Source organism: Hippopotamus amphibius, chromosome 4 (genome assembly GCF_030028045.1).
Source record: "Hippopotamus amphibius kiboko isolate mHipAmp2 chromosome 4, mHipAmp2.hap2, whole genome shotgun sequence".
NCBI classification, from domain to species: domain Eukaryota; kingdom Metazoa; phylum Chordata; class Mammalia; order Artiodactyla; family Hippopotamidae; genus Hippopotamus; species Hippopotamus amphibius.
In genome coordinates, this window is record NC_080189.1 from 98,674,611 (window position 1) to 98,701,613 (window position 27,003).

The 27,003-nt window shown below is 37.1% G+C and overlaps 1 protein-coding gene across 4 annotated transcripts in view; it reads left to right on the plus strand.

Moving 5' to 3' along the window:
* RUNDC3B (RUN domain containing 3B) overlaps positions 1-27,003 on the plus strand; it is a 144,120-nt gene that overhangs the window by 93,040 nt on the left and 24,077 nt on the right. For 2 of the 4 annotated variants that reach the window (XM_057733682.1, XM_057733680.1), the window contains one exon: positions 19,689-19,835. The exons of the other annotated variants lie outside the window; for them this stretch is intronic. In XM_057733682.1, coding sequence (XP_057589665.1) covers positions 19,689-19,835 — 147 coding nt within the window. The remainder of the gene's footprint in view (positions 1-19,688; positions 19,836-27,003) is intronic. 4 annotated transcript variants of the gene reach the window in all.

Consider the following 27,003-nt stretch of genomic DNA (forward strand, 5'->3'; position numbering starts at 1 on the left):
TCTAAGGCTATTTGTAAAAGCTGAAACTCAGTGATTAAAGAGAAGTGAGAATTGTAAAACAAAAACAAAACCAAAAAAACTAAAGTACACTGTACTGTTCAAAGTACAGTGCCACTATATAAACTGTTTGCTACCCGGTTGTGCCAGAATGTCACTAAGCACAGTTTAGTAGAGCTGACTTTTTTTCATAGCAGGACTTTTTTTGATGAAGAAAACTGTGTATTGATCTACGTTCTGGTACAGCTCCTTAACTTATCACTGTCAGTTTCTTGTTTATGGTGAAAATCTTCTCATATTAATTTTTACTTCATCTTAAAGATGACTTTTAATTTTTTTATTTTGATATAATTTGAAACTTTCAGAAAAGTTGCAAGGATAGTATCCCATATGCCCTTTCCTAGATTCTCCAATTTTTAGCATTTTCCTCATGTCAGTTCTCTCCCTCTCCTTGTATATACAAACATGTTATTTTTTGAAACTGCCTGAGAGGTTGCATACATCATATCTCTTTACCCCTTAGTTCTTCATTGTGTTTTTCCTAAGAACAATGACATTATCTTAAATACCCATAGTTCAGCTCTCATTTTAAGAAATTTAAATCAATAAAATACTTCCATTTGACTTATAGCTCATATTTCACTTTCAGCAGTTATGCAAGTAATGTTTCTTATTGCTTTTGGGTTTTTGGTACAGGAGCCACATCAGGACCACATTTTGCATTTGGCTGTCAGTCTCTTCAGTCACTTCTAACTTAGAATAGTTTTTCAATGATTGTCTCACATGAAATTGATATTTCTGAGAATGCAGGCTAGTAGTTTTACAGACTTTCCCTCAATTTGAGTTTGTTTGCTTTTCCGTGTGACTAGAATGAGCTTATCCGTTTGTAGCTGGACTACAACTTAAGCAGTGTGTCCTCAGGATATCACATCCAGAGGTCCATGAAGTCTGTTGGCCTTTTATTAGTGATGTTAATTTTAGTCATTTGGTTAAGGTGTTATTCTCTTCTCTGTAGTTATTGTTGTTCCTTTTGTACTTAACATGTAATTTGCAAGGAGGAACTTTGAGAGTAAGAAAATATAAAAAATGATTTTTAAGTAAAAAGTTTTATTAAGGAACATAAAAATTTAATGTTTTCTGGGAATTTGTATCTTTATAAAAAGAGTTATATTTATATATTGTTTCTTACATTTTTCTAATATTTTAAAGAGAGTATGTCCTATGGGGTATCAGTCAGTGAGGGGCAGATTAATACCTTCCATAGCCCCTCACTACTATAAGCAGGGAGAAAAATATTATGAAGCAAACAATAGAGATTTCTGGTTATTTCTTTACAATTAAAAGATTAAGAAAATAATTTGCCTTTTGCAAATAATACTGGTAGTTTGTCTAAATGCTTTTAACTTAAAAATAATCATGTAATCAGTTTTTATTTCATCACAGAGATATTTTCATTTGAAGAATTAAATTTGAATATGTCACATTTATTTTACTTCTTCTAATTTAAAGGAAACAGTCTCAAACTTTTTAGTTTGAGAAAGAATCTACGAGTTATAGTTTTATCATACTTCTATGATGGACGTGTTGTTGATCTTCCTGAATTTGCAAAGAAATCTTACAATTATTTTTAATCTCTTTAAGTTACTAGAGCAAAAGATAAAAATTAAGGCCACTGGTGAGAATTAGACTATCGAGTTTAGAGGTTGAAGACTTTTCTTCACATAACGTGGCTACAGTCTCTGGATGGGTTGTAAATTGGTGTCTTACAGGATTCATTTGTACAAAAACCATTACAGAAATACTTAACAGAAGAGTAAGATACATGCCTTCCATAATGTTTACAATTTACTACGTTATCAGAATCATATTTAAGGTGTAGATAACCTCTGGGCGTTTTTGAAACTGTAGGGAGAGAGTGGACATTTTTTCATTCCTATATTGCTGAGATTTTTTTTTTACCAACAGTTAGGAAGGCCTGCAGTCAAAGCTGGACACTGCAGTTCCCTTTGTTAATCCAGAGGAGATAAAAGTGGCCTTGAGAAGACTAAAATTTATAATGTATAAAGGAAAAGGTCAGAAAAGAAGCATTAAATGGAATATGAAATATGAAATATTTGCTTCTACATTATGTTGATTATCTCTTCCTGGGTGATTTAAATAATTTGTCACTTAACTTTTTGTGTATTTCTCAATGGTTAGCTCTGTTTTTGAATTACTGTTAAAATGTACTTTAATAATGTCTTCGAATACTCATAAAATCTGAACATTTTGTAGTTTTGGCAGTGGAGTACACAGTGTGACATGGTAGCGGAGCATCCTAAAGCTTTCTTGCAAATCAGGACTGTGTTCAGGTACTGGCTCTGTCCTTGCCTATTATGAGCTTAATCTTAATTAATATCTTGGAGTCTCTGTTGCCTTATTTGTAAAATTGAGGTAATATTCACCTTGTGGATTATTATGGGTATTAAGTGGTATCATGTTTAATACAGCTAGGACCAAGAAGGTAATCAAGATTATTAATCTCTTTGGCTTATCGAAACTTTAAGATCTCCTTAATAAATTCACTTGGATAAATAGTGAGTTTAAAATGTCTTACCTTATCATGCCCAAATGCTACCGATCAGACAGTGAGTTTGGACTTGATTGTATTACCCCTGAGTATCAAGAAGTTCACTTTTGAGATCTAGTTTCAAAATGGTAGTTGGATTATTTATAATAATATCATAGATCTGTGATAGACCTTCAGGTAGAAGTTCTGTACAAACTTTGCAAAACACTCATTGCAGACCTCAAGAATAGACAGCTTCAGAACAGTATGCAAAAGCTAAATGCCTTGTCATGCTTAATACCAATAAAATGTGTAATAAGGAGTTTTTTCTAGTTGAGGAAATTTTTCTATTCATGATTTGAAAAGTAGGAATAGTAAAATGACTTACAGGGCTCCTTTAGAGAAGGAACCAAAGAGTCTAAATAGTAGAGTGAAGAATCATGTGTTGCTAAAACTAAGCCATTTTTACAGTTCAGCAGCCAGTTTGGTGTAGTTCTTGGTGGGTAGTGATGATGTGATCTGTTGGCCTGCAAACCTGAAGTCAATATACTATGGCATCCTGGTTCACAAATTTTAGGATGAGTGGTATGGATTCTAACAGGAGAGTGCAATGATGTCATCATAGCCCAGTTAATAATGGACAAATCATGACAGTTCCTGGTCATATTTTTTTTTGGCAGGTAACAGTTATTAAAATATTACATTACAATCATGCTAATATATATTATATACTCTGTTATCCATATAAGAAGAGGAAAAGTCAAGAGAATGCATCCAGAAGAGAAAAAGGCCAGGTACAGGTAGATAGTCAGGTAAAACCATATCTATTGTACTTTCTTGGTATTAGTAAGAAATTATATATTACAACAGGAAAGAGTACTCATTTGATATGAATGGCATTTCATTGCCTTTAGTCATGATGTTTGATTAAAACTGTTGGCAGATTCTCTTATAGAGCAGATGTCCTTATATCTGGGTCGGAGGCCTGCAACAGTTGGGACTGCCCTACAGATTTCATGGGGAAATGACTCATTTTATTTGGTAAATGTTTAACATTGAGTACATGAAAAAAGGAAGCCTCCCTAAATTACAATTTATAAATAACACATCACTATTAATATATAAATATTGTTTTGTTCAGTTATTTCCATTCTTTAGCATTTAATTAACATTTATAGAATCATAATTAGCATTTTAATTCTGAAGCTATTATTATATTTTTAATTTTTTATAAGAAATTTTCAAGTGTACACAGAAGAAAGAATTGTAGAATAAACCCCTGATTACACATCACCTAGACTGAACAGTTACCAAGAATTTGTCACATTTGCTTTCTCTGTCTTTTTTATTTTTCACTTTGTGCTGAACAGTTTTGAAGCAAATCATGCCCTTTGATTCCTACATACTTCATTATACACCTCTATAAACTATGAATACTTTCTCACATAATTTCATAATCACATTTGACAAAATTAGGGACAGTTATCTTTATCATAGAATGTGCTTTCAGACAAAATTTCCCTAATTGTTTAAAAAACTTTTGTAGTTAATTTTTTTCAAATCAGGATTGAAAGTCATGCTTTACATATAGTTATGTCTCATAAGCCTCTTAATTTAGAGCAGTTTTCCCCACTTCTGCTTTTCCTGTCATTGTCTATTTGCAGACTTTCCTAGTGTCCAGCATTCTGGATTGGTTTCTTGTGGTTTATTTACCTTGTTCTTACCTAGCCACCCAGTACATAGCCATTAGCCACGTGTGGCTGTTGAGCGCTTGAAATGTGGCTAGTCTGAACTAAGATGCTTTAAGTGTAAAATCCACACGGGATAGTATGAAATAAAGAACATAAAATACCTCATTAATAACTTTTTATATTAACTACATGTTGAAATGATGATGTTTGGAATGTATTGGGTTAAATAAGTACACCATTAAAATTAATTTCATCTGCTTCTTTTTAAGATGGCTACTAGAAAATTTTAAATTACATGACTTCTTAATTGCTGTTGGACAGCTGTATTCTCTCTACTATATCCTCTCTCTCAAAGTGGACTGGTTATATTTGCATCATCTGGGAGCAGATTCTCTGGCCCCTCCCCAGACCTGTTGAATCAGAATCTGCATTTAATAAGATCCTCAGGGGATTAATTGACATTAAAGTTTGAGAAGGACTGCTCTGTGCTGTTTATCCTGTGATGTATATCCTCAACTCTGGATTAGTAGTTTTTAGTCCTGGTTGCACATTTAGTATCATTCAGGGATCGTTTTAAAAGTATATTTTGAAAAACGAAGATGCCTGCCTGAGACTTACCTCAAGAGATGTGGATTTAATTTATTAAAGGTGGGAGCCAGGCAAGTGTATAGGTGTTTTAAAAGCTTCCCAGGTGTTTCTGATGTCCAGTCAGCATCGAAAACCACTGCTCTGAGGTGCTGAGTTACATTTGAGTTTAACTTTTAAGACAAGAATATTTTGTAGGTAGTGATGTGTACTTCATATTGGGAAGCACGCAGGTTATCCTGCTTCTGTTGGTCTTAAGATAGGACAGTGGGTTTAGGTGGTTACAGCCTGTGTCTCCTTTGTAAAAGTCCTCATCAGCCTTTTATCTAATGGCTTGATCATGAATGAGCACTACTTGGAGCAGCTAATTGATTAGGATTTGTAAAATCGTGGTCTCCTAATTGTTATCACCTCCATGCTTAAAGGCTAGAATCATCTATAAAGAACTTTCCTCTATCAGAGCTGTTTGGTGGTTACTATGACAGTTCTTATAGGATATTATTAATTTTCAGAATAAGATGCTGATGTCCTACTTAGCTACTAATGAAATGAAGATTTTGCTTTACTTTCTCTCTTTTGAGGTTATGAGCTTGTTATATATAATCTCTTCTATAATGTGAGTTAGCTCATACAAGGTTCATAAATAAGGGGATGATGTCACTATAGCAAAGAAATCACCGTGATTCATAATTGATTTTTTCCTAGAGGTTAACGTTTCTCAAAAAGTAACACCAGCAGGGACTTTCCTGGTGGTCCAGTGGGTAAGACTCCAAGGGGGCCTGGGTTTGACCCCTGGTTCAGAAACTAGATCCTGCATGCATGTCACAACTAAGAAGCCCACATGCCGCAACTAAAGATCCCGCATGCAGCAACTAAGACCTCATGCAGCCAAAATAAATATTTAAAAAAAAGTAGTAGCAGCAGAATTCAAAATATGCTAATACAGGCAAATACTTCAGGCCACCAACAGATGGCACTCTCTCACTGTACATAATCCTCTCTCACCATGCTTTCTTCTAGCCCGTTTGCTCTAGGACTTGAAGGTGCTTGTTCTGTAGTTGTCCTTGCCTCCATGGCAAGCCTCAGCTCAGCAGCCTCAGCCCTTCCTTGTACCTTCTTCTATCAAATGGCTTTTTACTTTTTTGTTGTTAAAGCTGTCGTCATTGTAAAGTTATTGTGATATGTCTTTTCTTTTTTTAAAAAATATTTATTTATTTATTTATTGGCTGTGTTGGGTCTGCATTGCTGCACGCAGGCTTTCTCTACTTGTGGGGGCTGCTCTTCGTTATGGTACGTGGGCTTCTCATTACGGTGGCTTCTCTTGTTGCAGAGCATGGGCTCTAGGCACATGGGCTTCAGTAGTTGTGGCATGTGGGCTCAGTAGTTGTGGCTCATGGGCTTAGTTGCTCCATGGCTTGTGGGATCTTCCCAGCTGAGGGCTTGAACCTGTGTCCCCTGCACTGGCAGGCAGATTCTTAACCACTGCGCCACCAGGGAAGTCCCAGTATTTCTTTAATTAATAAGAATTTAACAGATATTTTAAATTGGGTTTGAAGTTTTGTTAGGATTGTCACAGTTTTTCTTAGTTCTAGTTGGAAGGTTGAATAGACTGAGTTGACAGCCCCAACCCTGTTCTCCCCACAAAGCCAGTTATTTTCAGTGTGTAATTTCAGAACACTGTTGTTTTGCTTCTACATTATAGCAGAAATGCCTATATTCAGGGTACTTCTGTCCCATAAATTTGTTTCTCTTTTTGATTCTCAAATTGTCCAGTCTTTGACTAATGGAAATGCCTTTATATTGATTCCTGTGTTCTTCTGACGTGACACATTTGTCTGCTCATTTTCTAGTTTTCTGGTACAAGATATCCCAGGCTCATCTTGTATATTTTCTGTCCTGGAATCAGCCATTCCTTTGAGGATCCAGGATTCATCTTGTATTTTTAAATGAGAGGCAAAAGGAGACACTTGAGCGATTCCCTGGTGGTCCAGTGGTTAAGACTCTGTGCTCTCACTGCTGGGGGCCTGGGTTTGGTCCCTGGTCGGGGAACTAAGATGCCACAAGCTGCACAGCCAAAAAAAGAAAGAAAGAAAAGGAGGCATTTGAGGGTTTTTTGAGGTTCTAAATTACTCATTAATGTTTCTTTCTTTTCAAAGGATACTCTCAAGTTAAGGTCTAAGGTGCAACGAGGATAAAATAAGTAAGATACAAGGATGTAATATACAACACAGGGAATCTAGCCAATATTATATAATAATTTTAAGTGGAGTATAATTCATGAAATATTGAATAACTATGCTATATACCTGAAACTAATATAATATTGTAAATCAACTATACTTCAGTTTTTTAATTTAAGTGTAAACATGGTTGAAAAGCATTTAAGAGACTTTGTTAGATTTAGGGTTAACTTTTTGTGCAAGAATACTTCATAGGTAAATAATTTATAATTTTTGGATACCTGGCTCCTTTTTAGGCTGCTTTTTTCAAAATATTTTATTTGAAAGGAAATAATTGTAAAGTGATACGAAGTGAATCTTTATCCCATGGCTGTGTCTAAAATTAACAAAAAACAAAACACATAAAGAAATTTTTTTAAAGTATTGATTTATTTGGCTATGTCAGGTCCTAGTTGTGGCATGTGGGATCTTCGTTGCAGAATGCGGTCTTCTCTACTTGTGGCACACAGGCTGTAGAGCTTATGCTCTCAGTAGTTGTGGCACATGGGCTTAGTTTCCTTGAGGCATGTGGGATCTTAGTTCCCTGACCAGGGATCAAACCCACGTCCCCTGCATTGGAAGGCGGATTCTTAACCACTGGACCACCAGGGAAGTCCCAAAGATATTTTTATATTAAAATTATGAAGAAATTGGAGTATTCACAAGCTATATAAACATTTTCCACTTCTGGAGTATAATTGCTTTACAGTGTTGTGTTAGTTTCTGCTGTACAGTGAAGTGAATCAGCTATGTGTATGCATACATCCCCTTGCTCTTGGGCCTCCCTCCCCCACTCCATCCCATCCCACCCATCTAGGTCATCACAGAGCATCAAGCTGAGCTCCCTGTGCTATACAGCAGGTTCCCACTAGCTATCCATTTTACACGTGGTAGTGTATATATGTCAGATCTAATCTCCCAATTCATTCCACTCTCCCCTTCCCCACCTGTGTCCACATGTCCATTCTCTACATCTGCATTTCTATTCCTGTCCTGCAAATATGTTCATCTGTACCATTTTTCTAGATTCCACATACTTGCGTTAAATTCTTTCTGACTTATTGCATTCTGTATGACAGACTCTAGGTCCATCCACATCTCTACAAATGACCCAGTTTCATTTCTTTTTATGGCTGAGTGATATTCCATTATATATATGTACCACATCTTCTTTATCCATTCATGCATCGATGGACATTTAGGTAGTTTCCATGTTCTGGCTGTTGTAAAGAGTGCTGCAGTGAACATTGGGGTACGTGTGTCTTTTTGGATTATGGTTTTCTCAGGGTATATGCCCAGCAGTGGGATTGCTGGGTCATATGGTAGTTCTGTTCTTAGTTTTTTAAGGAACCTCCATACTGTTCTCCATAGTGGCTGTATCAATTTACATTTCCACCAACAGTGCAAGAGGATTCCCTTTTCTCTACACCCTCTCCAGCATTTATTGTTTGTAGATTTTTTGATGATGGCCGTTCTGACCAGTATGAAGTGATACCTCATTTTGATTTGCATTTCTCTAATAATTAGTGATATTGAGCATCTTTTCATGTGTCTCTTGGCCATCTGTGTGTCTTTGGAGAAATGTCTGTTTAGGTCTTCCACCCACGTTTTGATTGGGTTGTTTTTTTTATATTGAGCTGCATGAGCTGTTTGTATATTTTGGAGATTAATCCTTTGTTGCTTTGTTTGCAAATATTTTCTCCGATTCTGTGGGTTGTCTTTTCATTTGTTTATGGTTTCCTTTGCTGTGCAAAAGCTTTTAAGTTTAATTAGGTCTCATTTGCTTATTTTTGTTTTTATTTTCATTACTCTAGGAGGTGGGTCATAAAAGATCTTGCTGTGATATGTCAAAGAGTGTTCTTCCTGTGTTTTCCTCTGTCATCTATAAATTGACACTTGCCCTGGGCACTTGCCATCTGCCTCTACAAGGATCAAATCACACTGTGCTGCTGCAGCTGCTGACCTTCCACATCCCCTGCAGGGATTTCAGGGTGGAGACCAGGAATGAGGCACTCTGTGCTTTGGAAAATGGGTGGAACAGGTCTTTAGATAGTTAGATGTTTTCAGGAGCTGATTTTATGAGCCCGACCCTTGCATCTCCTCACATCTAGAAAAGCACTAAATCCCTGCATGGTGACGTCTGCTCCTTGTGACTAGCAGAAACCCCCTACAAAAAATGTGTTTGATTACATGTACTCTTCCTTTACCAAGAATACATATATACTAATCTTCCCTCCTGCCTCTTTGGAACAGTTTCTCAGAGCTATCTGGGATGCTGTCTCCCGAGCTGCAGTCCTCATTTTGCCCCAAATAAACTCAACCCACAACTCTCACATTGTGCATTTTTTGAGTCGACCCTCTAAGAGTTTTACAGTGTCTGGTCTTACATTTAGGTCTTTAATCCATTTTGAGTTTATTTTTGTGTATGGCGTCAGGTAGTGTTCTAATTTCATTCTTTTACAGGTAGCTGTCCAGTTTTCCCAGCACCACTTATTGAAGAGACTGTCTTTTCTCTGTTGTATTTTCAGTTTTACTTCTTTTCCAATTTGTGTTCCTGGTAAACTTTAAATGACGAAGCGTAGGGACTTCTCTGGTGGCCCATTGGTTAAGGCTGTGTGCTTCCACTGCAGGGGGTGAAATTTCTATCCCCGGTCAGGGAACTAAGATCCCATGTGCTGCACAGCGCAGCAAAAAAACAAAAACAAAAACAAAAAGACACAGGAGTAATTCTCATTATTTTATTTTATTTTGATTATTTTATTTTATTTTATTTATTTTGTTTTGTTTTATTTTATTTTATTTTATGTACTAAATTGCCTTTGTAACTTCTCTGGCATTTATTCATTCATTTGAGAAATATTGAGAATGCCAGGAAGAGCCAGGCCCTGTCCTAGGTGCTGGTGACTCGGGAGTGAATAGAACAGAGTCCTCTGCCCTCATAGGGTTTACATTGAGGGGATGGCAGCCGCCACACCAGCGGTGAACAAGCAGTGCCTGAGTGATGTAGCCAGGAGAGGCTGGAAGGAGGTGCTCTGGTATCCTGTGTTCCTGGAAGAGTATGGGGTGGGGCGGACCCACACCTGGTGCTGGGTGGCTCTCCCTCCCGGAGCTTCAGTGCTCGCTGCCTCATCCTCCTCATCCTCCTCATCCTCATTGTTAAGCTCAGAACCCTCCTGTAGCCACGCCGTGTCAGATCCTTTATTTCCATGAAGATTATAGCCTAAGATTTTCTCAGTGTGCCCTGCCACAAATAGCACTGGACTATATCCTGAGAATTACAGTACATCAGGAAATCGGTAATAAGTGGAAAATCAGGGTGTGCAGCAGGGATATTGGGCGTTTGCTTGACTCCCTCTCAGAACTTGCCTTGTAGCCATTGGCTTCAATTGTATTGCCTCATCAAAGTTAAAAATTGCCTCCTGTCGTGGACCTTTGGGGTTACTTAAGAACACTTGGAGTCACAGATGTTAAGTGCTACGTGCCAAGGGCTGTATATGCCTTAAGTGTATCTAGAGGCTGAAAGTGACTCTTCATCATGAGCGTCAACACAGCATTGGAGGTAAGTGGGAAAGGAGCAGAGTGAGGGAGAGAGGATAACCCTCAAGTTTGGAGACAGAAGATAAAGAGTCAAATAAGTGAAATAAGTGAACAGAATAATATTGACAGCTTTGAAATGACTAAGCACTGCTATCAAAATATAGAGTATGGGATTCTACATCTTTTAAAAGAGCTTGTAAGTAGCAGTAGACTTGAGCCTAATCCCTAAAAGGAAGGAAAGAGACCAGACTGTGAAAATTTTATCTTTTTGTCTTTCATTTAAAATAATGAATGTAATATTGAGGCCTCAAAAGAATGTAAGAACTTGTTTTTGAAGCCAGGGTACTCTCACTGAAACCCTCACCTTAAAAACCATCTTTAGCTAAAGATGAAAGAGAGTAGGATGTTGGGAGCAGTGGCTTAGGACCTCATAGTGCAGGGATAAAATTTACATGGAGATGAGAAAGTAAATATTTGGTAAACAGGTGTTTTCTTGGCCATACAGAGACAGTGGGACACAGAGACTCTGATCTCTCCCTCACCACACCTAGCCCGTAATCTTTGCAGTTATCTTTGGTGATAGCTCTATTTCTGGAACAGACCATTGTCTAAGTTCTTTAGGGAAGGTAGAAAGAAAGACTTATGAGTCGTCTTTTTCTTAAAAACAATCAGCCTAAATTAATTCTCATGCCAAAGAGATGTATTTTGGGGTGGCAAACATTGCTCACTTACAGAGTTAACATCCAAAATATATAAGGAACTCGTACAACTCAATAGCAACAAACAAACCAATTAAAAAGTGGGCAGAGGACTTGAATAGACATTTCTCCAAAGACATACAAATGACCAACAGGTACATGGAAAATGCAAATTACAATCGCAATGAGATATTACCTCACACCTGTTAGAATTTCTGTTATCATAGAGACAATAGATGGTAAGTGTTGGCGAGGATGTACAAGAAAGGGAAACCTTGGACAGTGTTGGTGAAAATGTAAATTGGTACAGCCACTTTGGAAAACAGTATGGAGGTTCCTCAAAAAATTAAAAATAGAACTATCGTATGATCCATCAATCCTACTTCTGAGTATCCAAAGAAAGGGAAATTAGGTTTGTTGTCAAACCCAAGTTCATGTGCCCCATGCACAGTGAGGACAAACAAACTGAAAAGTCAGAGTTTGGAGTAGAGGAAGGTTTATTGATCAAAACGGTGCTGACCAAGAAGATGAGAGATGAAGGTTTGTCTCAGATCCGTCTTCCTGACTGGCCAGGACACAAGGTTTTTAAAGGCAGCATTTGGCATAAGGGTTGCAGGGGACATGACTTTCTTCTGAATGGTTAGTAGTGAGGTAACAAGGTGGTCTTTCAGGAATCTTAATCATCAGCCTTCTCATGCTAAGCAGTCTGGGGTCCAGTGCTTGTGCCCAGCATGTAGTCACCATCCTCCACCTGGGTGGGGGTCTTGGTTCCTATAGAACAGCTCAAAGATATGTGTCAGATTGTTATGTATATCCCTGGAGGAGGAATTAAGACTGTTTTATCACTGAGCTATTGTTTTGTGACTGCTTTTTCTTTGTTTCTGCATTCCCTCACATCCCTAACTGCTTGAATCTCTTTGGAACTCAGGGAAGGCATGGGAGACCAAAGCCTTTTTCTACAAACAAGAAACGCAGAACGCAGAACACGGAAAGCCTTTTGTACCCAGGAGGACCCCTCGGGGTCCTACTCTGTTTCAGGCTCTTGAAGAGATATCCGCACTGTCATGTTAATTTCAGCATTATTAACAGTAGCCAAGAGGTAGAGGTAACTTCAGTGTCCATGTGTCCATGGGTGAATGGATGAAGGACATGTGATGTATATAAAGACGCTGTGTCTGTGTACACACATACAAGCACAATGGATGATAATTCAGCCTTAAAAATGAAGGAAATCCTGCCATTCATGATAGCATGGATGATGTTTATGCTAAGTGAAATAGACTAGATGCAGAAAGACAAATCTTGCACTATCCCACTAACATGTGGACTCCGAAATAGAAACAGAGAATAGAATTGAAACCATGAACCTCAGATCGGGACGTGAACCTGCATGCCGGGACTCTAACCCGGCCAAAACCCTGATTGGGACTTGAACCCACATGGTCGGGACTCAAACCCAACCAAAACCCTGACTGGGACTTGAACCCACTCGGCTGGGACTCGAACCCAGCCAAAACTCAGGTTAGGACTTGAACTCACAAGACCAGGACTCAAACCCCGCCAACACCCAAGATCTTCCAACTGAGATCACACACCTGGTTTCAGGACTTAATGAAGCTCAGGTTCTTGATGTCTCATCACAGAAAGAATTCAGTGAGAGACAAAGTGATAGGTAAGAAGTTTATTTAGAGATTTATTTAGAGAGGAACACACTCCACAGACAGAGTGTGGGCCATCTCAGAAGGTGAGAAAGGCACCAGGGTACGGGGGTTGTCAATTTTTGTAAGGGTGGGTAATTTCATAGGCTAATGAGTGGGTGGAGTATTTCAGCTATTTCAGGTAGGGGCAGGGATTTCCAGGAATTGGGCCGCTGCCCACTTTTTGATCCTTATGGTCAGCTTTAGAACTGTCTTGGCACCTGAAAGTCGACTTTTTCCGTCATCTTGGACCCATTTGATTCTAATCTGTTTATGTCATGTCCTCAAAGGTTGTGCCCTGCCCCCTTCCTTTCTGTTTCAGAGTGATTTTTACCAGGGCCGGGAGAGAGGGGGAGTTGGCGAGATAGGGTTCAGGAGTACAAAGTTTCAGTTACGCAACCTATGAATAAATTCTGGAGACCTAATGTATAACAATGTGACTATAGTTAAAAATATTGTATCCTTGAAATTTTCTAAGAGGGTAGATCTTAAGTGTCCTCATCACACAAAAAAGAGGTTAACTGTGTGAGGTGTTGGACATGTTAATTAGCTTGAGTGTGGTTATTATTTCACATTGTATATCAAATAAATCATCAAGTTCTACACTTTAAATGTATACAATTTTAAATTGCCAATTATACCTCAGTAAAGCTGGGGAGGAAAAGATCGAATTATATTTGTGTGTGTGTGTGTGTATGGCCAAATTCCTAAATAATTCCTACTGAGAGTCTAAAGAGAAATTAGCTGACTGTCTACCAGTTTAGAGGTAGATACTACAGGAAAGTTCTTAAAATTAGCTGAAATACATATATTATTTCTACTTTCTTAGTAAATTAATTTCCCTTTAATGTATCTTTCTGGAGAATTATTACCTTAATGAGAGAATGTTAAATTGAGTTATAGATATAAGTGACAAGTAGAATCTATCTCATATGGAATGATTCAGTTTTTAGATTAGCTCAGTAATGTTAATATTGGTTAGAGTTTTTATTAGTTAAAGGCCAGTTATCACAGTTTCACCTTTAAGTGCTTCTGATTTTGCACTATGAAATAACAGTAATTGTTGAGTAATTTAAGATGAACTTATTTTTTAAGAACTTTTATTGAGATATAATTGACCTACAATGAACTGCATATATTTAAAGTGTACAATTTGATATTTTTTTCTTGTTAGTAAGGTATATATGGCAAACTCAATCTCCCAATTCATTCCACCCCCTCCCCCCCACTGCTTTACCCCTTGGTGTCCATATGTTTATTCTCTACATCTGTGTCTCTATTTGTGCCTTGCGAACAGGTTGATCGGTACCATTTTTCTACATTCCGAATATATGCATTAATATATGATATTTGTTTTTCTCTTTCTGACTTACTTCACTCTGTATGACAGTCTCTAGGTCCATCCATGTCTCTACAAGTGTCCCAGTTTCGTTCCTTTTTATGGCTGAGTAATACTCCATTGTACATATGTACCACATCTTTATCTGTTCATCTGTTGATGGACATTTAAGTTGCTTCCATGACCTGGCTATTGTAAATAGTGCTGCAGTGAACATTGGGGTACATGTGTCTTTTTGAATTACAGTTTTCTCTGGGTATATGTCCAGGAGTGGGATTACTGGGTCATATGGTAACTCTATTTTTAGTTTTGCTAGAAACCTCCATACTGTTCTCCATAGTGGCTGTATCAATTTACATTCCCACCAAGAGTGCAAGAGCGTTCCCTTTTCTCCACACCCTCTCCAGCATTCACTGTTTGTAGATTTTCTGATGATGCCCATTCTAACCGGTGTGAGGTGATACCTCACTGTAGTTTTGATTTGCATTTCTCTAATAATTAGTGATGTTGAGCAGCTTTTCATGTGCCTTTTGGCCATCCATATGTCTTCTTTGGAGAAATGCCTATTTAGGTCTTCTGCCCATTTTTTGATTGAGTTTTTTGTTTTTTTGATATTGAGCTGGATGAACTGTTTATATATTTTGGAGATGAATCCTTTGTCTGTTGATTCATTTGCAGATATCTTCTCCCATTCTGAGGGTTGTCTTTTTGTCTTGTTTATAGTTTCCTTTGCTGTGCAAAAGCTTTTGTTTCATTAGGTCCCACTTATTTATTTTTGTTTTTATTTCCATTACTCTAGGAGGTGGGTCATAAAAGATTTTGCTGTGATTTATGTCAAAGTGTGTTCGTTCTGTGTTTTCCTCCGGGAATTTTATAGTGTCTGGCCTTACATTTAGGTCTTTAATCCACTTTGAGTTTATTTTTGTGTATGGTGTTAGGGGGTGTTCTAATTTCATTCTTTTACATGTAGCTGTCCAGTTTTCCCAGCACCACTTAAGGAAGAGGCTGTCTTTTCTCCATTGTATATCCTTGTCTCCTTTGTCATTGATTAACTGACCATAGTTTATCTCTGGGCTTTCTATCCTGTTCCATTGATCTATATTTCTGTTTTAGTGCCAGTACCATATTGTCTTGATTACTGTAGCTTTGTAGTATAGTCTGAATTCAGGGAGTCTGATTCCTCCAACTCCGTTTTTTTTCTCTCAAGATTGCTTTGGCGTGGGACGAAGTGAGAGAGTAGCATTGACATATATACACTACCAAATGTAAAATAGATAGCTAGTGGGAAGCTACTGCATAATATAGGGAGATCAGTTCAATGATGGGTGATGACTTAGAGGGCTGGGATAGGGAGGGTGGGAGGGAGTCTCGGGAGGGAAGGGATATGGGAATATATGTATAAATACAGCTGATTCACTTTGTTGTACAGCAAAAACTGGCACAATAGTGTAAAACAATTATATTCTAATAAAAAGATTTAAAATAATAAAATAAAAAATAAATTAAAAAAAAAGAATGTGGGGAAAAGTAAACTCTTGTACACTGTTGGTGGGAATGTAAATTGGTACAGACATTATGGAAAACAGTATGGAGTTTCTTCAAAAAATTAAAAATAAACTTACCATATGATCCAGGAAAAAAAAAAAAAAGATTGCTTTGGCTACTCGGGGCCTTTTGTGTCTCCATACAAATATTAGGATTTTTTGTTCTATTTCTGTGAAAAATGCCATTGGTAATTTGATAGGGATTGCATTGAATCTGTAGATTCATTAGGGTAGTTTAGTCATTTTCACAACGTTGATTCTTCCAATCCAAGAACATGGTATGTCCCTCCATCTGTTTGTGTCATCTTTGATTTCTTTCATCAGTATCTTATAGTTTTCTGAGTACAGGTCTTTTACCTCCTTAGTTAGGTTTATTCCTAGGTATATTATTCTTTTTGTTGCAGTGGTGAATGGGATTGTTTCCTTAATTTCTCTTTCTGCTCTTTCATTGTTAGTGTATAGGAATGCAAGAGATTTCTGTGTGTTAATTTTGTATCCTGCAACTTTACTGAATTCATTGATTAGCTCAAGTAATTTTCTGGTGGCATCTTTAGGATTTTCTATGCATAAGTATCATGTCATCTGCAAACAGTGACAGTTTTACTTCTTCTTTTCCAATTTGGATTCCTTTTATTTCTTTTTCTTCTCTGATTGCTGTGGCAAGGACTTCCAAAACTATGTTGAATAGTGATGGTGAGAGTGGACATCCTTGTCTTGTTCCTGATCTTAGAGGGAATGCGTTCAGTTTTTCACCATTGAGAAGGATGTTTGCTGTGGGTTTGTCGTATATGGCCTTTATTATGTTGAGGTAGGTTCCCTCTATGCCCACCTTCTGGAGAGTTTTTATCATAAATGGGTGTTGAATTTTGTCAAAAGCTTTTTCTGCATCTATTGAGATGATCATATGGTTTTTATCCTTCAGTTTGTTAATATGGTGTATCACACTGATTGATTTGCGTATATTGAAGGATCCTTGCATTCCAGGGATAAACCCCACTTGATCATGGTGTATGCTCCTTTTAATGTGTTGCTGGATTCTGTTGGCTAGTATTTTGTTGAGGATTTTTGTATCTAAATTCATCAGTGATATTGGTCTGTAATTTTCTTTTTTTGTAGTATCTTTGGTTTTGGCATCAGGGTTATGGTGGCCTCATAGAATGAGTTTGGTAGTGTTCCTTCCTCTGCAATATTTTAGAAGAGCTTGAGAAGGATGGGTGTTAGCTCTTCTCTAAATGTTTGATGGAATTTGCCTGTGAAGCCATCTGGTCCTGGACTTTCATTTGTTGGAAGATTTTTCATCCCAGTTTCAATTTCATTACTTGTGATTGGTCTGTTCATATTTTCTATTTCTTTCTGATTCAATCTTGGAAGGTCATACCTTTCTAAGAATTTGTCCATTTCTTCCAAGGGTGAACCTATTTTTAAGCTTGACCAAATGAGGAAAAATATCCTCATTCTTCTTGTTAACATCAGTTGGATTACTGTTGAGTAGGTCTTGAAGTTAACTTGGTGTATTTTGCTTGTTCTAAGGTAAGTAATGGGATTCTTTGATTGCAAGCAATCACAATCAGCTCTTAAAGCACAAATGGAATTCAATAGATCGATATCAGTAACTCATGGAATGGATAAAAGACTGGAAAAATAGGCCTGGAGAGAGGTACACTGAGCTGCTTCAGAGGGTTGGGAAGTAAGAACATCAGGAATGTCTCTTTGCTGGTACATTTTTGTCAGAACCTCAAGAATAAACTGTTTCATCTATTTATTACTCTAAATGGACTCTAGTTAAGATTCAAAATTCAAGCTAACTTAATTTACTTGCCTGCCCTCTATTGTATTGGGGTGGTGAGAGAAAGGGCCTTCCTTACCCAGGATCCTCCAGGAAGCTTTCCTTTTCATAGTAGCAGGGCAAGTGCCAAGATTTACTATGTCCACATTCCTCACAAATGGTGGAACAGAGATGTGGCATGGATGAAAACTAGGCCTGTTCAATTCGCTGAAACCTCTTATCTCCTATTTCAAAGGACCAGGCAACTTCTGTAGAAAAAGACTATACCTTAATTTGTCATAGGGCAGAAATTCTCCGCGGGCAAATAGTATGTAAAAACTTTCGTGAAACTTCAGTTCCTTTTTCCATTTTATATGGTGTACACCTTTTCGCTTTCCAGAAAGAATATATTGTTAAGTGGAGATCGTTCATTTACTTGTAGTTAATTGAGTTCTACCAATGTCGTTTCCTCAGATGCACATTTGCCTTTCTTCCATTCTGCTCTGAATATTTCCTTAGGCCATTTCTGATTGGAATTGAGTTCTCCAGTGACGTTCACTGGGAACCCTAGAGAGAAAATATGTGAAAGAGAGAAATGTAGTAAAAGAACACAAAATAATGGTAGTTTATTATAATAGATTCTTCGGCCAGTAATCCTTATTTCTGCTTTACACTATTTTTCTGTCAATCTTAAAAGTTTTCTAATTACTCTTTACTGTTTTCATAAAAACCATTGTTAAAGTACCTTAAAAGTCTTTTTAAATTTTTTCATTCCTTTCCTAGTGAAATGAAATTGTTGGACCTAGGCTAAAGGAATATCTTAATGGGAGACGTTCTTACTGACTTGTGCCTGTTTCACTTCTAGTATTCCGTTGCTAAGAGAGAATCTAGTGTTAACATCAGATAATGTTTTTTTATGGACATAGTGGAGCAAATATTTTTAAATGCACACAGATATTCTATAAAATCAGAAATATTTGTATGGATCTTGCTAGAGACATATAAAAAATGGGATTATTCCATTAGAATCATGATTAATAGCCAGAGGTGTTATGCAGGCTGATTTTCTCTAGTGCAGGAGTGTCTTGCTAGTGCACCACTGACTCTCTGCCACCCGCAGCAGGACTATGGTGTCTGAAAGTTAGTGGCAGATGCATTTTACTTCCTGCTTCTGAGCTGATGGCTCAGAACCCTGGAATACTAAAGTCATGTACTCCTGTTTGGGAATGCAGGTTGCCTAAGTGGTATTTTAAGGTATTTTAGAGGTAGTGTAATAGCTTTCCAAACAGAATTATGCTTTTAAATGAACTACCAGTTCAAATGTTGCATTAGTCTTGAGACAATTGGTTTGTGAAATTGAAATCTTTGCAGAAAGCTAGTCCTTTTGCACGTTGTTATCAATGAGTAACAGCTCTACAAAAATGAAAGTAAACCATGAATTGTTATAATGGCTTCATTCTATAGGTGAAATATTTCCAGTAGATTATATTGTTCAGTGCAGTTGTCATTGATGTAATTATTTTCATGAAGATTTATTAGTAGTCACTTTTATCAAAAACAATTACAGGAACTTAATGAATTTTTTATTTTATATTTTTCTGTATTAGTTTTATTTTTATTCATTTTGTTTTTGTTTATCAAGTTAAATTACCTCAATAGATTGTGAATTTTGAAGCTAGAGAATCATACACATGGAATCTGGACTCTCTTTTATATTTTAACTGACATCTGATAACCTATAACTCTAAGATATCACCATTGTTTTTTAGTTAAGATGTAAAATGCAGCTTGAGTCCCTTAGTCCTTTAGTAATATTTATGGGGAAAAGATAGGAAGTCTGAATTTCACAGGTAGTGATTTATTGTAGCCAATAGGGAAGGAATGAAAAACACATATTGCAGGTGACAAAATAGTCATAGCCCTAGCTAGCCTTCCTGTAGTTCTGTTCACAGTCTGTTAACATACCATTTTAAAAAGGTGAATTTGGGGGCCTAAATTGATACCATTAGGTTCCTCTGCCATTGCAGAACAGTGAAGACAAAAGCACTCACCATCTTAATATTCACAGGACTGTGCTAAAGAATAATGATTTAAGATCAAGACAAGAGTTAACTGCCCACCTCACCAACCAGTGGCCTTCCCCAGGAGCTCTGGATGTCAATGCTGTTGCCTTGGATACGTTGCTTTACCGAAAACACAATAAACAGTGGTATGAGTAAGTGTAATACTTTTTTTTCCAACTAATCACAAACTTAGTTGTACCAAGACATATGGCCATCCACTTTGGTTTCTCATTCTTCTTTCTGAATTCATTATTAGCTTCGAGCAATAGTAGGATTTAAGACTATTTTGGTAAGGTTAGATTAAGGCAGTGACTGTGGAAATGTTGTGGTAATGTTATGGAAGCCAAGGCACCCTGGAGAAGTAAAAAATTTGAGAAATCGTTACACGGTATTGTACCAGCTCCCTACTTCTCCTGTAGTTAATCTTCAGCCAGTCTTTCAGTTAAGTCTGTGAGCTTGTTTTTAATGAGCCATCTATTTTTGAATTCTAGCTTTGGTGTTTGTGTTTGCGTTAGGACTGATTTTCATGCTTGTTATAAAACACAGAATTCCATCTCATGAAAGTGTCAACTTAAAAAAAAAAAACGCACAACGTGAGAGTTGCAAGTTAAGTTTTATTTGGGGCAGATAAGGACTGCAGCCCGGGAGACAGCATCCCAGATAGCGCTGAGAAACTGTTCCATACAGGCAAGGGGGAAGCTCAGTGTATATGTGGTTTTGGTGGAAGGGAAAAACATTCATTCAAGTACACGTTCTTTACAGAAGGTTGTTGCTCATCACAAGAAGCAGTCGTCACCGTGAAGGATTTTAGTGTTTTTCTAGATATGAGGAGATACAAGAATTGGGCCCATAAAGTGGGCTCCTGAGAATATCTGTCTATCTAATGACCTGTTCTGCCAGTTTTTCACAGAGCACAGAGGGCCTCATTTCAGCTCTCCACCCTGAACACCTTTCAGGGGGGCGTTGGCAGTCAGCAGCTGCATTGACAGTGCAGCAGCCCATGATTTAATCTTTGTAGAGGTAGATGGGAGATGCCAATGACGAGAGCCAATTGTAGTTGACAAAAGGATAGAAAGAAATTTACTTGTTCTAGGTGGATCTGAAAGAGCTTTGTTCATTTTCAATAAATCTAATTTTGGGGAGATATGGAAGATATAATCACTCCAGTTATAGGCCACAAGTACCTTTTCCTATTTCTTTGTCCCAGTGTTCAGGACTGTTTTGTCTCTTCGTTGTTTCCCAGTGTTGAGAGAGCTGCAAAATCTTAGGCTCTCTTTCTTTAGGTAGTTTTCATTTTGGAACTTATAAATTGTATCACCTTTTTTTGGCTTTTAGCCAGTTTCCCATCTTGATAATTTTTTTCAATATCTTTATTTTCCTGTCAGCCTTCAGCTAATTTTCTGGTTATTTTCCCTGCTCTCCCTCCACCTCCTTCTGTCCTCTCCCTTTCCTTCTTTGCTTCTTTTGTACTTCCTTCCTGTCCTTCCCTCTCTTCTCTCCTCCCTCTTTTTCTCTCTCTTTTTGTTTTTTTCTCTGCTTTTCTTTTAGAGCCCTTGTTTTGAATTTCACTAGTAGAGCAACACACTGCTTTCTGTGCTTCGTAGGGTGCCTTTCACTAGATAATTAGTAGCCAGATGTTTCTACAAAGAATGTTTTAGCATAGACGTAATTTCTGCCTGCTTTATTCTGTGATTTTTTTCATTTATCAGAGGTGGAACTCAAAATAAATTTTTCCTTTTGTTGTTTAAGAAAAAATTGCTCGAGGCTTTAATGTTTGTCATTGATTGTTAGAGATAAGTGGGAAGACATGAGCCAGTTATTTACAAAATGAATCAGTAGAACTCTCTCCAACATCTGCACCACACTTAGCATGATTTAAGGTGTTGACTGGATCTTTCATGGATTGGAACCTAGTTCCCCTTATATCCTTATGAAAGTTATAAATAACTGGAATATATCTTATTATGCTAGTATATAATTTTATCTTTCTGTGCCATATTGAATGAATGGAAGAATATTCGTTTATTTGTATTTCTGATTTATAATTGAAAAACTGAATGTATCACAATACTTGCTACACTTATCTATGTATAACATATGATGCTCCAGCTTTTTTAACTGGAAAAATATTATTATATCCTGACAAGCTATAAGACTAATAACTATGCTTTTTTTGTTGCAACATCTGCATTGTCACTTTAGATAGTGGGAGATAAAATATTGTAGCCAAAAGACATGTATGTACCACAGCCTGCCCATAGAGCTACTACCTATTGAGGAACCGATGAGGACCTCTAAGTGGAAGATTTATTTCTAGATTACCTTTGCATGTAGTAATAGTGACTGTTTTTTTACAAAATATTGTAGGAGCAACAAAAGTAATTGCAGTCTCAGAAAAGAATGAAGTGAAACTGCCTGTTTTCCTGTTTCGAATTAATCTAGATTTTATACCTCTTGACTCAGTTACTCCATTAGTTTAAGAAGGGGCATGCTTTCCTTCCCAACATCATCCTTGAATCTAGCCTGACTTCAGATGTTGGCATTGCTTTTCTGTGGCCCTATTACCAAACTGATATCTGTGAACAAAATGTATGCATGAGGGGTAGTACTGAGATCCCTGGACCTAGAGTTTAAAGTCAGGACTTAAAAGTTATCTCTGCTGCTTCCTTGCTGTGTAACACTAAACATCACTTCCTCTTCTTACCTCCTGTTTCTGCACATGTAATACTAGGGGGTAATGCCTATTTAAACAGAACTGTAAGAGTCATTTGAGGTAATAAATTGCCTGGTACCTAATCACTTCCTGGTAAATCTTTATGTATTGATAGTCTTATAATCTTTTTTTTTTTTAATACTCTCATATAACCTTCTATCATTCATGTTTGGAGAATATACACTCACCCAACATCCCAAGCTCTACTTTCTTAGAGAGCTTGTAAAACCCTATATGAAATTAAAATGACCAGCAAATCCCCAGTTGTTCAAAATAAATAATACCAACTTTTTCATGTAGAAATGGAGACTTTAGATTTTTAGAACAGAGTAGTGCTGTGTAAATCATATTTGAAACAGATCACAGCTTTTCATCAGGATCCAGTTTTTGCTCTCCTTAAATTTATAATATAAGCCAAGGCTCTCAAACTGACTTAATCACTAATTCCTCTTCGTTTGACCAATATCTTAAATAAGTCCAACAAACATTTATGAGAAACTACATATTATGGAGGAGGTAGCCAAAGCCTCTTTAATAAGGAGTGTTAGCTCTCTTGGTAATATGGAGAAAGAAACTGACCCTATAATGAGTCATTATCGTGTCCTGCTAAGAATATGGGATGTCTACAGTTATTTCTCTGGGGGCTCTGTAAATTTATTCGCCCAGTTGGCTTTGAAAGAAAGAGAGTATGCTGTTTGACTTAATGAATTTCATGGATTTGTTGATATTTCTTAAAATGAACTATTGGATAACGGCTGTGGCCACCTGGCTGTGGAAAGATTCCTTTCACAATAGATCTTAAATTGATTTCCATTTACTATACTGTTTATAAAACTTTAAAAATGTAATTTACAATTTACTTCTTGATGATTTAGACCTGGCAAGATGAGTTATGATGGATTTTATTGTATCTTTTTCTTTATTTCAGTATTCAAAAGAATATTGTGTTAAAATTTTAAACATTACAGGCTCACTGTAAAAGCTCAACATTAGATAAATATGTAAAGCACACTCCCTAACACTCACATAGAGCAATTGATTCTTTTGTGTCCAAGAAGTTCTGTTTTAATATGTATCTTTATATGTGAAGTCTTGGTCACATGAGCTTGTTAGGTATTTGTTATATAATCTTGTTAGATTATCTGTTACATAACCTTGTTAGATCATTGCCGAACCCAAAAGACCAGATTCATTGTCACTATATTCATATTTTCTACTTAAGCTTTTCTTAGTCCTCTAAGTTTATCCTTCTCTCCTAATTTGCCTGACATTCACAAAGTTATTAAGAATTATGAGCTTTTATATGCCCTTCATGATCTACTGGTTAGGTCTACTTTTTCTGATGACTTCTGAGGCATTAGATATTATCACATCAGGTGTATTAGAGGTTCTCCTTCCTTTGTTTGTCTTTCCAGTCTTTTTTAGACTAGAACTCCCTAAAGCATTGAGGCTGTAGAAATCTTTTACAAATTATAAGTTTTGCACTGACCTGACTCACGAATATCCTCTTTCAGGCTCTCTTGTATCCTTCCATTTTTTAGTAAATTAAGAGTTTATAGATGTTCTACTATAGCAAATGCTTATTTTGTTCCTTAAACATACTTCTGTGAAAAACAAATGAAGAAAAGAATGCTGTATCTCTGTTTCTATGCAGTCATGTGTCTCTGTGTGTATACAGCGCACATGTATTGATACTTGTTTTTATTTTCTGCATGTGGATAGTTCTTCTGCGTATCACACTCTGTTGCCCAGTGACTACCAGATAATGTAAATTATTATTGACATCAGTATGTCTAATGGGCAGATAAGTAATGTAGATTATCCATATCATTGCATCTGCAGTGATATAAAGTGTAAGATTGTAGAAAATTTACTTACAATTTAATTCAGGCCTATTGCTCAGTTACCTTCTTTTTTCTTTTAAGTTTTATTTAGTTTTGGCTGCGTTGGGTCTTTGTTGTTGCTCTCAGGCTTTCTCTAGTTGTGGCGAATGGGGGCTACTCTTCATTGTGGTGCAGGCTCCTCATTGCGGTGGCTTCTCTTGTTGCGAAGCACGGGCTCTAGGAGCACGGGCTTCAATAGTTGTGGCGCATGGGGTTAGTTGCTCTTTGGCATGTGGGATCTTCCCAGACCAGGGATCAAACCCAGGTCCCCTGCATTGGCAGGCAGATTCTTTACCACTGCGGCACCAGGGAAGTCCCTCAGTTTTTTTAATTTGCCTTTATTTGGTACCCAGTTCTATGTATAGAAATTTGAATTTGAGTATTGTTTTTTCTTTTTAATTTTTTTTAATTTTATTTATTTATTTATTATTCTTTTTAATTTTTATTATTTTTTCTTTCTTTTTTTGGCCACACCACACGGCTTGCAGGATCTTAGTTCCCCGACCAGGGATTGAACCCATGCCCCCTGCAGTGGAAGCGTAGAGTCTTAACCACTGGACTGCCAGGGAAGTCCTGAATTTGAGTGGTTTTAAAATGTTTATGTAGTAAGATATGATTAAGCTCTTGCTGTTTAAAAAATTCTACTCTGGACTTCCTAGGTGGTGCAATGGTTAAGAATCCACCTACCAATGCAGAGGACACGGGTTCAATCCCTGCCCCAGGAAGATAGCACATGCCGAAGAGCAGTTAAGCCTGTGTGCCATAACTATTGAGCCCATGTGCCACAACTACTGAAGTCTGATCGCCTAGAGCCTCTGCTCCACAACAAGAGAAGTCACCAGAATGAGGAGCCTGCGCACCACAGTGAAGAGTAGCCCCCACTCACTGCAACTATAGAAAGCCCGTGTGCAGCAACAAAGACCCAACACAGCCAATAAATTAATTAATTAACTAATTAATTAATTTAAAAATATCTACTCTGAGAAATAGGAATAGACTGTTAACTGGTTTGATGTATCTGGTGGGTTACATTTAAATCTTACAGTGTGATTTTTAGTGAGTCTAGAATTCTAAGATCAGACTTAATGGTGACCTTTTAAAGGCACAACTCCCATAGACAGTTTACTCTATGACAACAAAATGTTTGTCAGATGGAGCTGCAGGTCGCATTGGAAATACAGTAAAAATGTGGAAACCAAAGCCATTCGTTGTCATTACTGAAAGCGGCTGAGCTACATTCCTACCAGATGGTGGGAAGTAGTTTCATGCAAGGAAGACATTATATGGTACTGTTCTTAATATCTTATGAATAATGTGCTTACTTTTGCCCTGGAATTTTTTTTTTGCTTCAGAACGTGATTGTCTACTAAATTCTAGTTTTATATTCATTGGTTAAGTAAATAAAGCCTATAAACTCAAGGATTATTCAGTAAAGGATAGAAAGCTCCCCAAATCACTTTGGGTTTAGAAGTGTGATATTCTAAAAGGTACTTCAGTAGGTCACACAGAAAGCTCATTTTCTGTTGTCGTTTTCATAGGATGCTTTCACGTGCTTTCCTCCCTCAGTGTGTGACAGTCCTTGAGAGTCTGTAAATGTGTGCTGTCAAGCTTGCAGTCCTTACAAGAGTCTTTTTTGCTTCTGGGTATTTTATTGTTTGTAAATATTTCTATGCATAATTTTTAAATTTAATGATATTAATATTAACAAGTTTTCTATAGTGAAATATCAGTGTCAGAAACTTATCTTAAGCCCTTCATTTTAAAAAGTGAGTCTTCTACCTATTAGGCACAGAAAAATAATTTGGAAAAGAAACTTTCAGAATAACTTCCTTTATTAAATTCCTCTGTTCCTGCTTTCTGCTATAGCTAAAAAAATTCTGGAAATCAAGCAAAATTTTCAGTGATTTGATTAAATACAGTATAGTTTACATGGTCTGTCTCAGCAAACAAGGCTATTCTTTTTTTTTAAATTAATTTACTTATTTATTGGATTTTTTATTTTTTTATTGGCTGTGTTGGATCTTCATTGCTGTACACAGGCTTTCTGTAGTTGCAGAGAGCAGGGGCTACTCTTCATTGTGGTGCAGGGGCTCCTCATTGTGGTGCCTTCTCTTGCTGTGGAGCATGGGCTCTAGGTGTGTGGGCTTCAGTAGCTATGGCACATGGGCTCAATAGTTGTGGCTCACAGGCTTAGTTGCACCGCGGCATGTGGAATCTTCCTGGAGCAGGGCTCGAACCAGTGTCCCCTGCATTGGCAGGCAAATTCTTAACCACTGCGCCACTTAGGAAGTCCTGAGGCTGTTCTTTAAGAAGGGTTTCTAATAAAGTAAGAAGCCAAGTTATTTCTTCTTACACTGGAGAGGAGATAGCATAGTAGTTAAGGGGATAGAATTAGAGCCAGGCTACGAAGTTCAAATCTCATTTCTGCTGCCCCAGTTTCCTCTGCTGTAAAGTGGGGATAATAATAATTCCAACCTCTTATGGTAGTCGCAAGGATTAAATAAGTTAATATATATAATATATGAGAACAGTGCCTAGCATTTGTAAGTGCTGTATATATGTCAGTTGTTTTTTGTTACATGTTGTGCAGCTCATGTTATGTGTTATATATTATAATTATCAGAAGTTTCCTACAGTAGACTTTTATGCTACTTAAAATTATAATTAAGAACCTTTATACTCTTAACATTTAAAAAATAATCACGCTATGAAGTGAGAATGCTG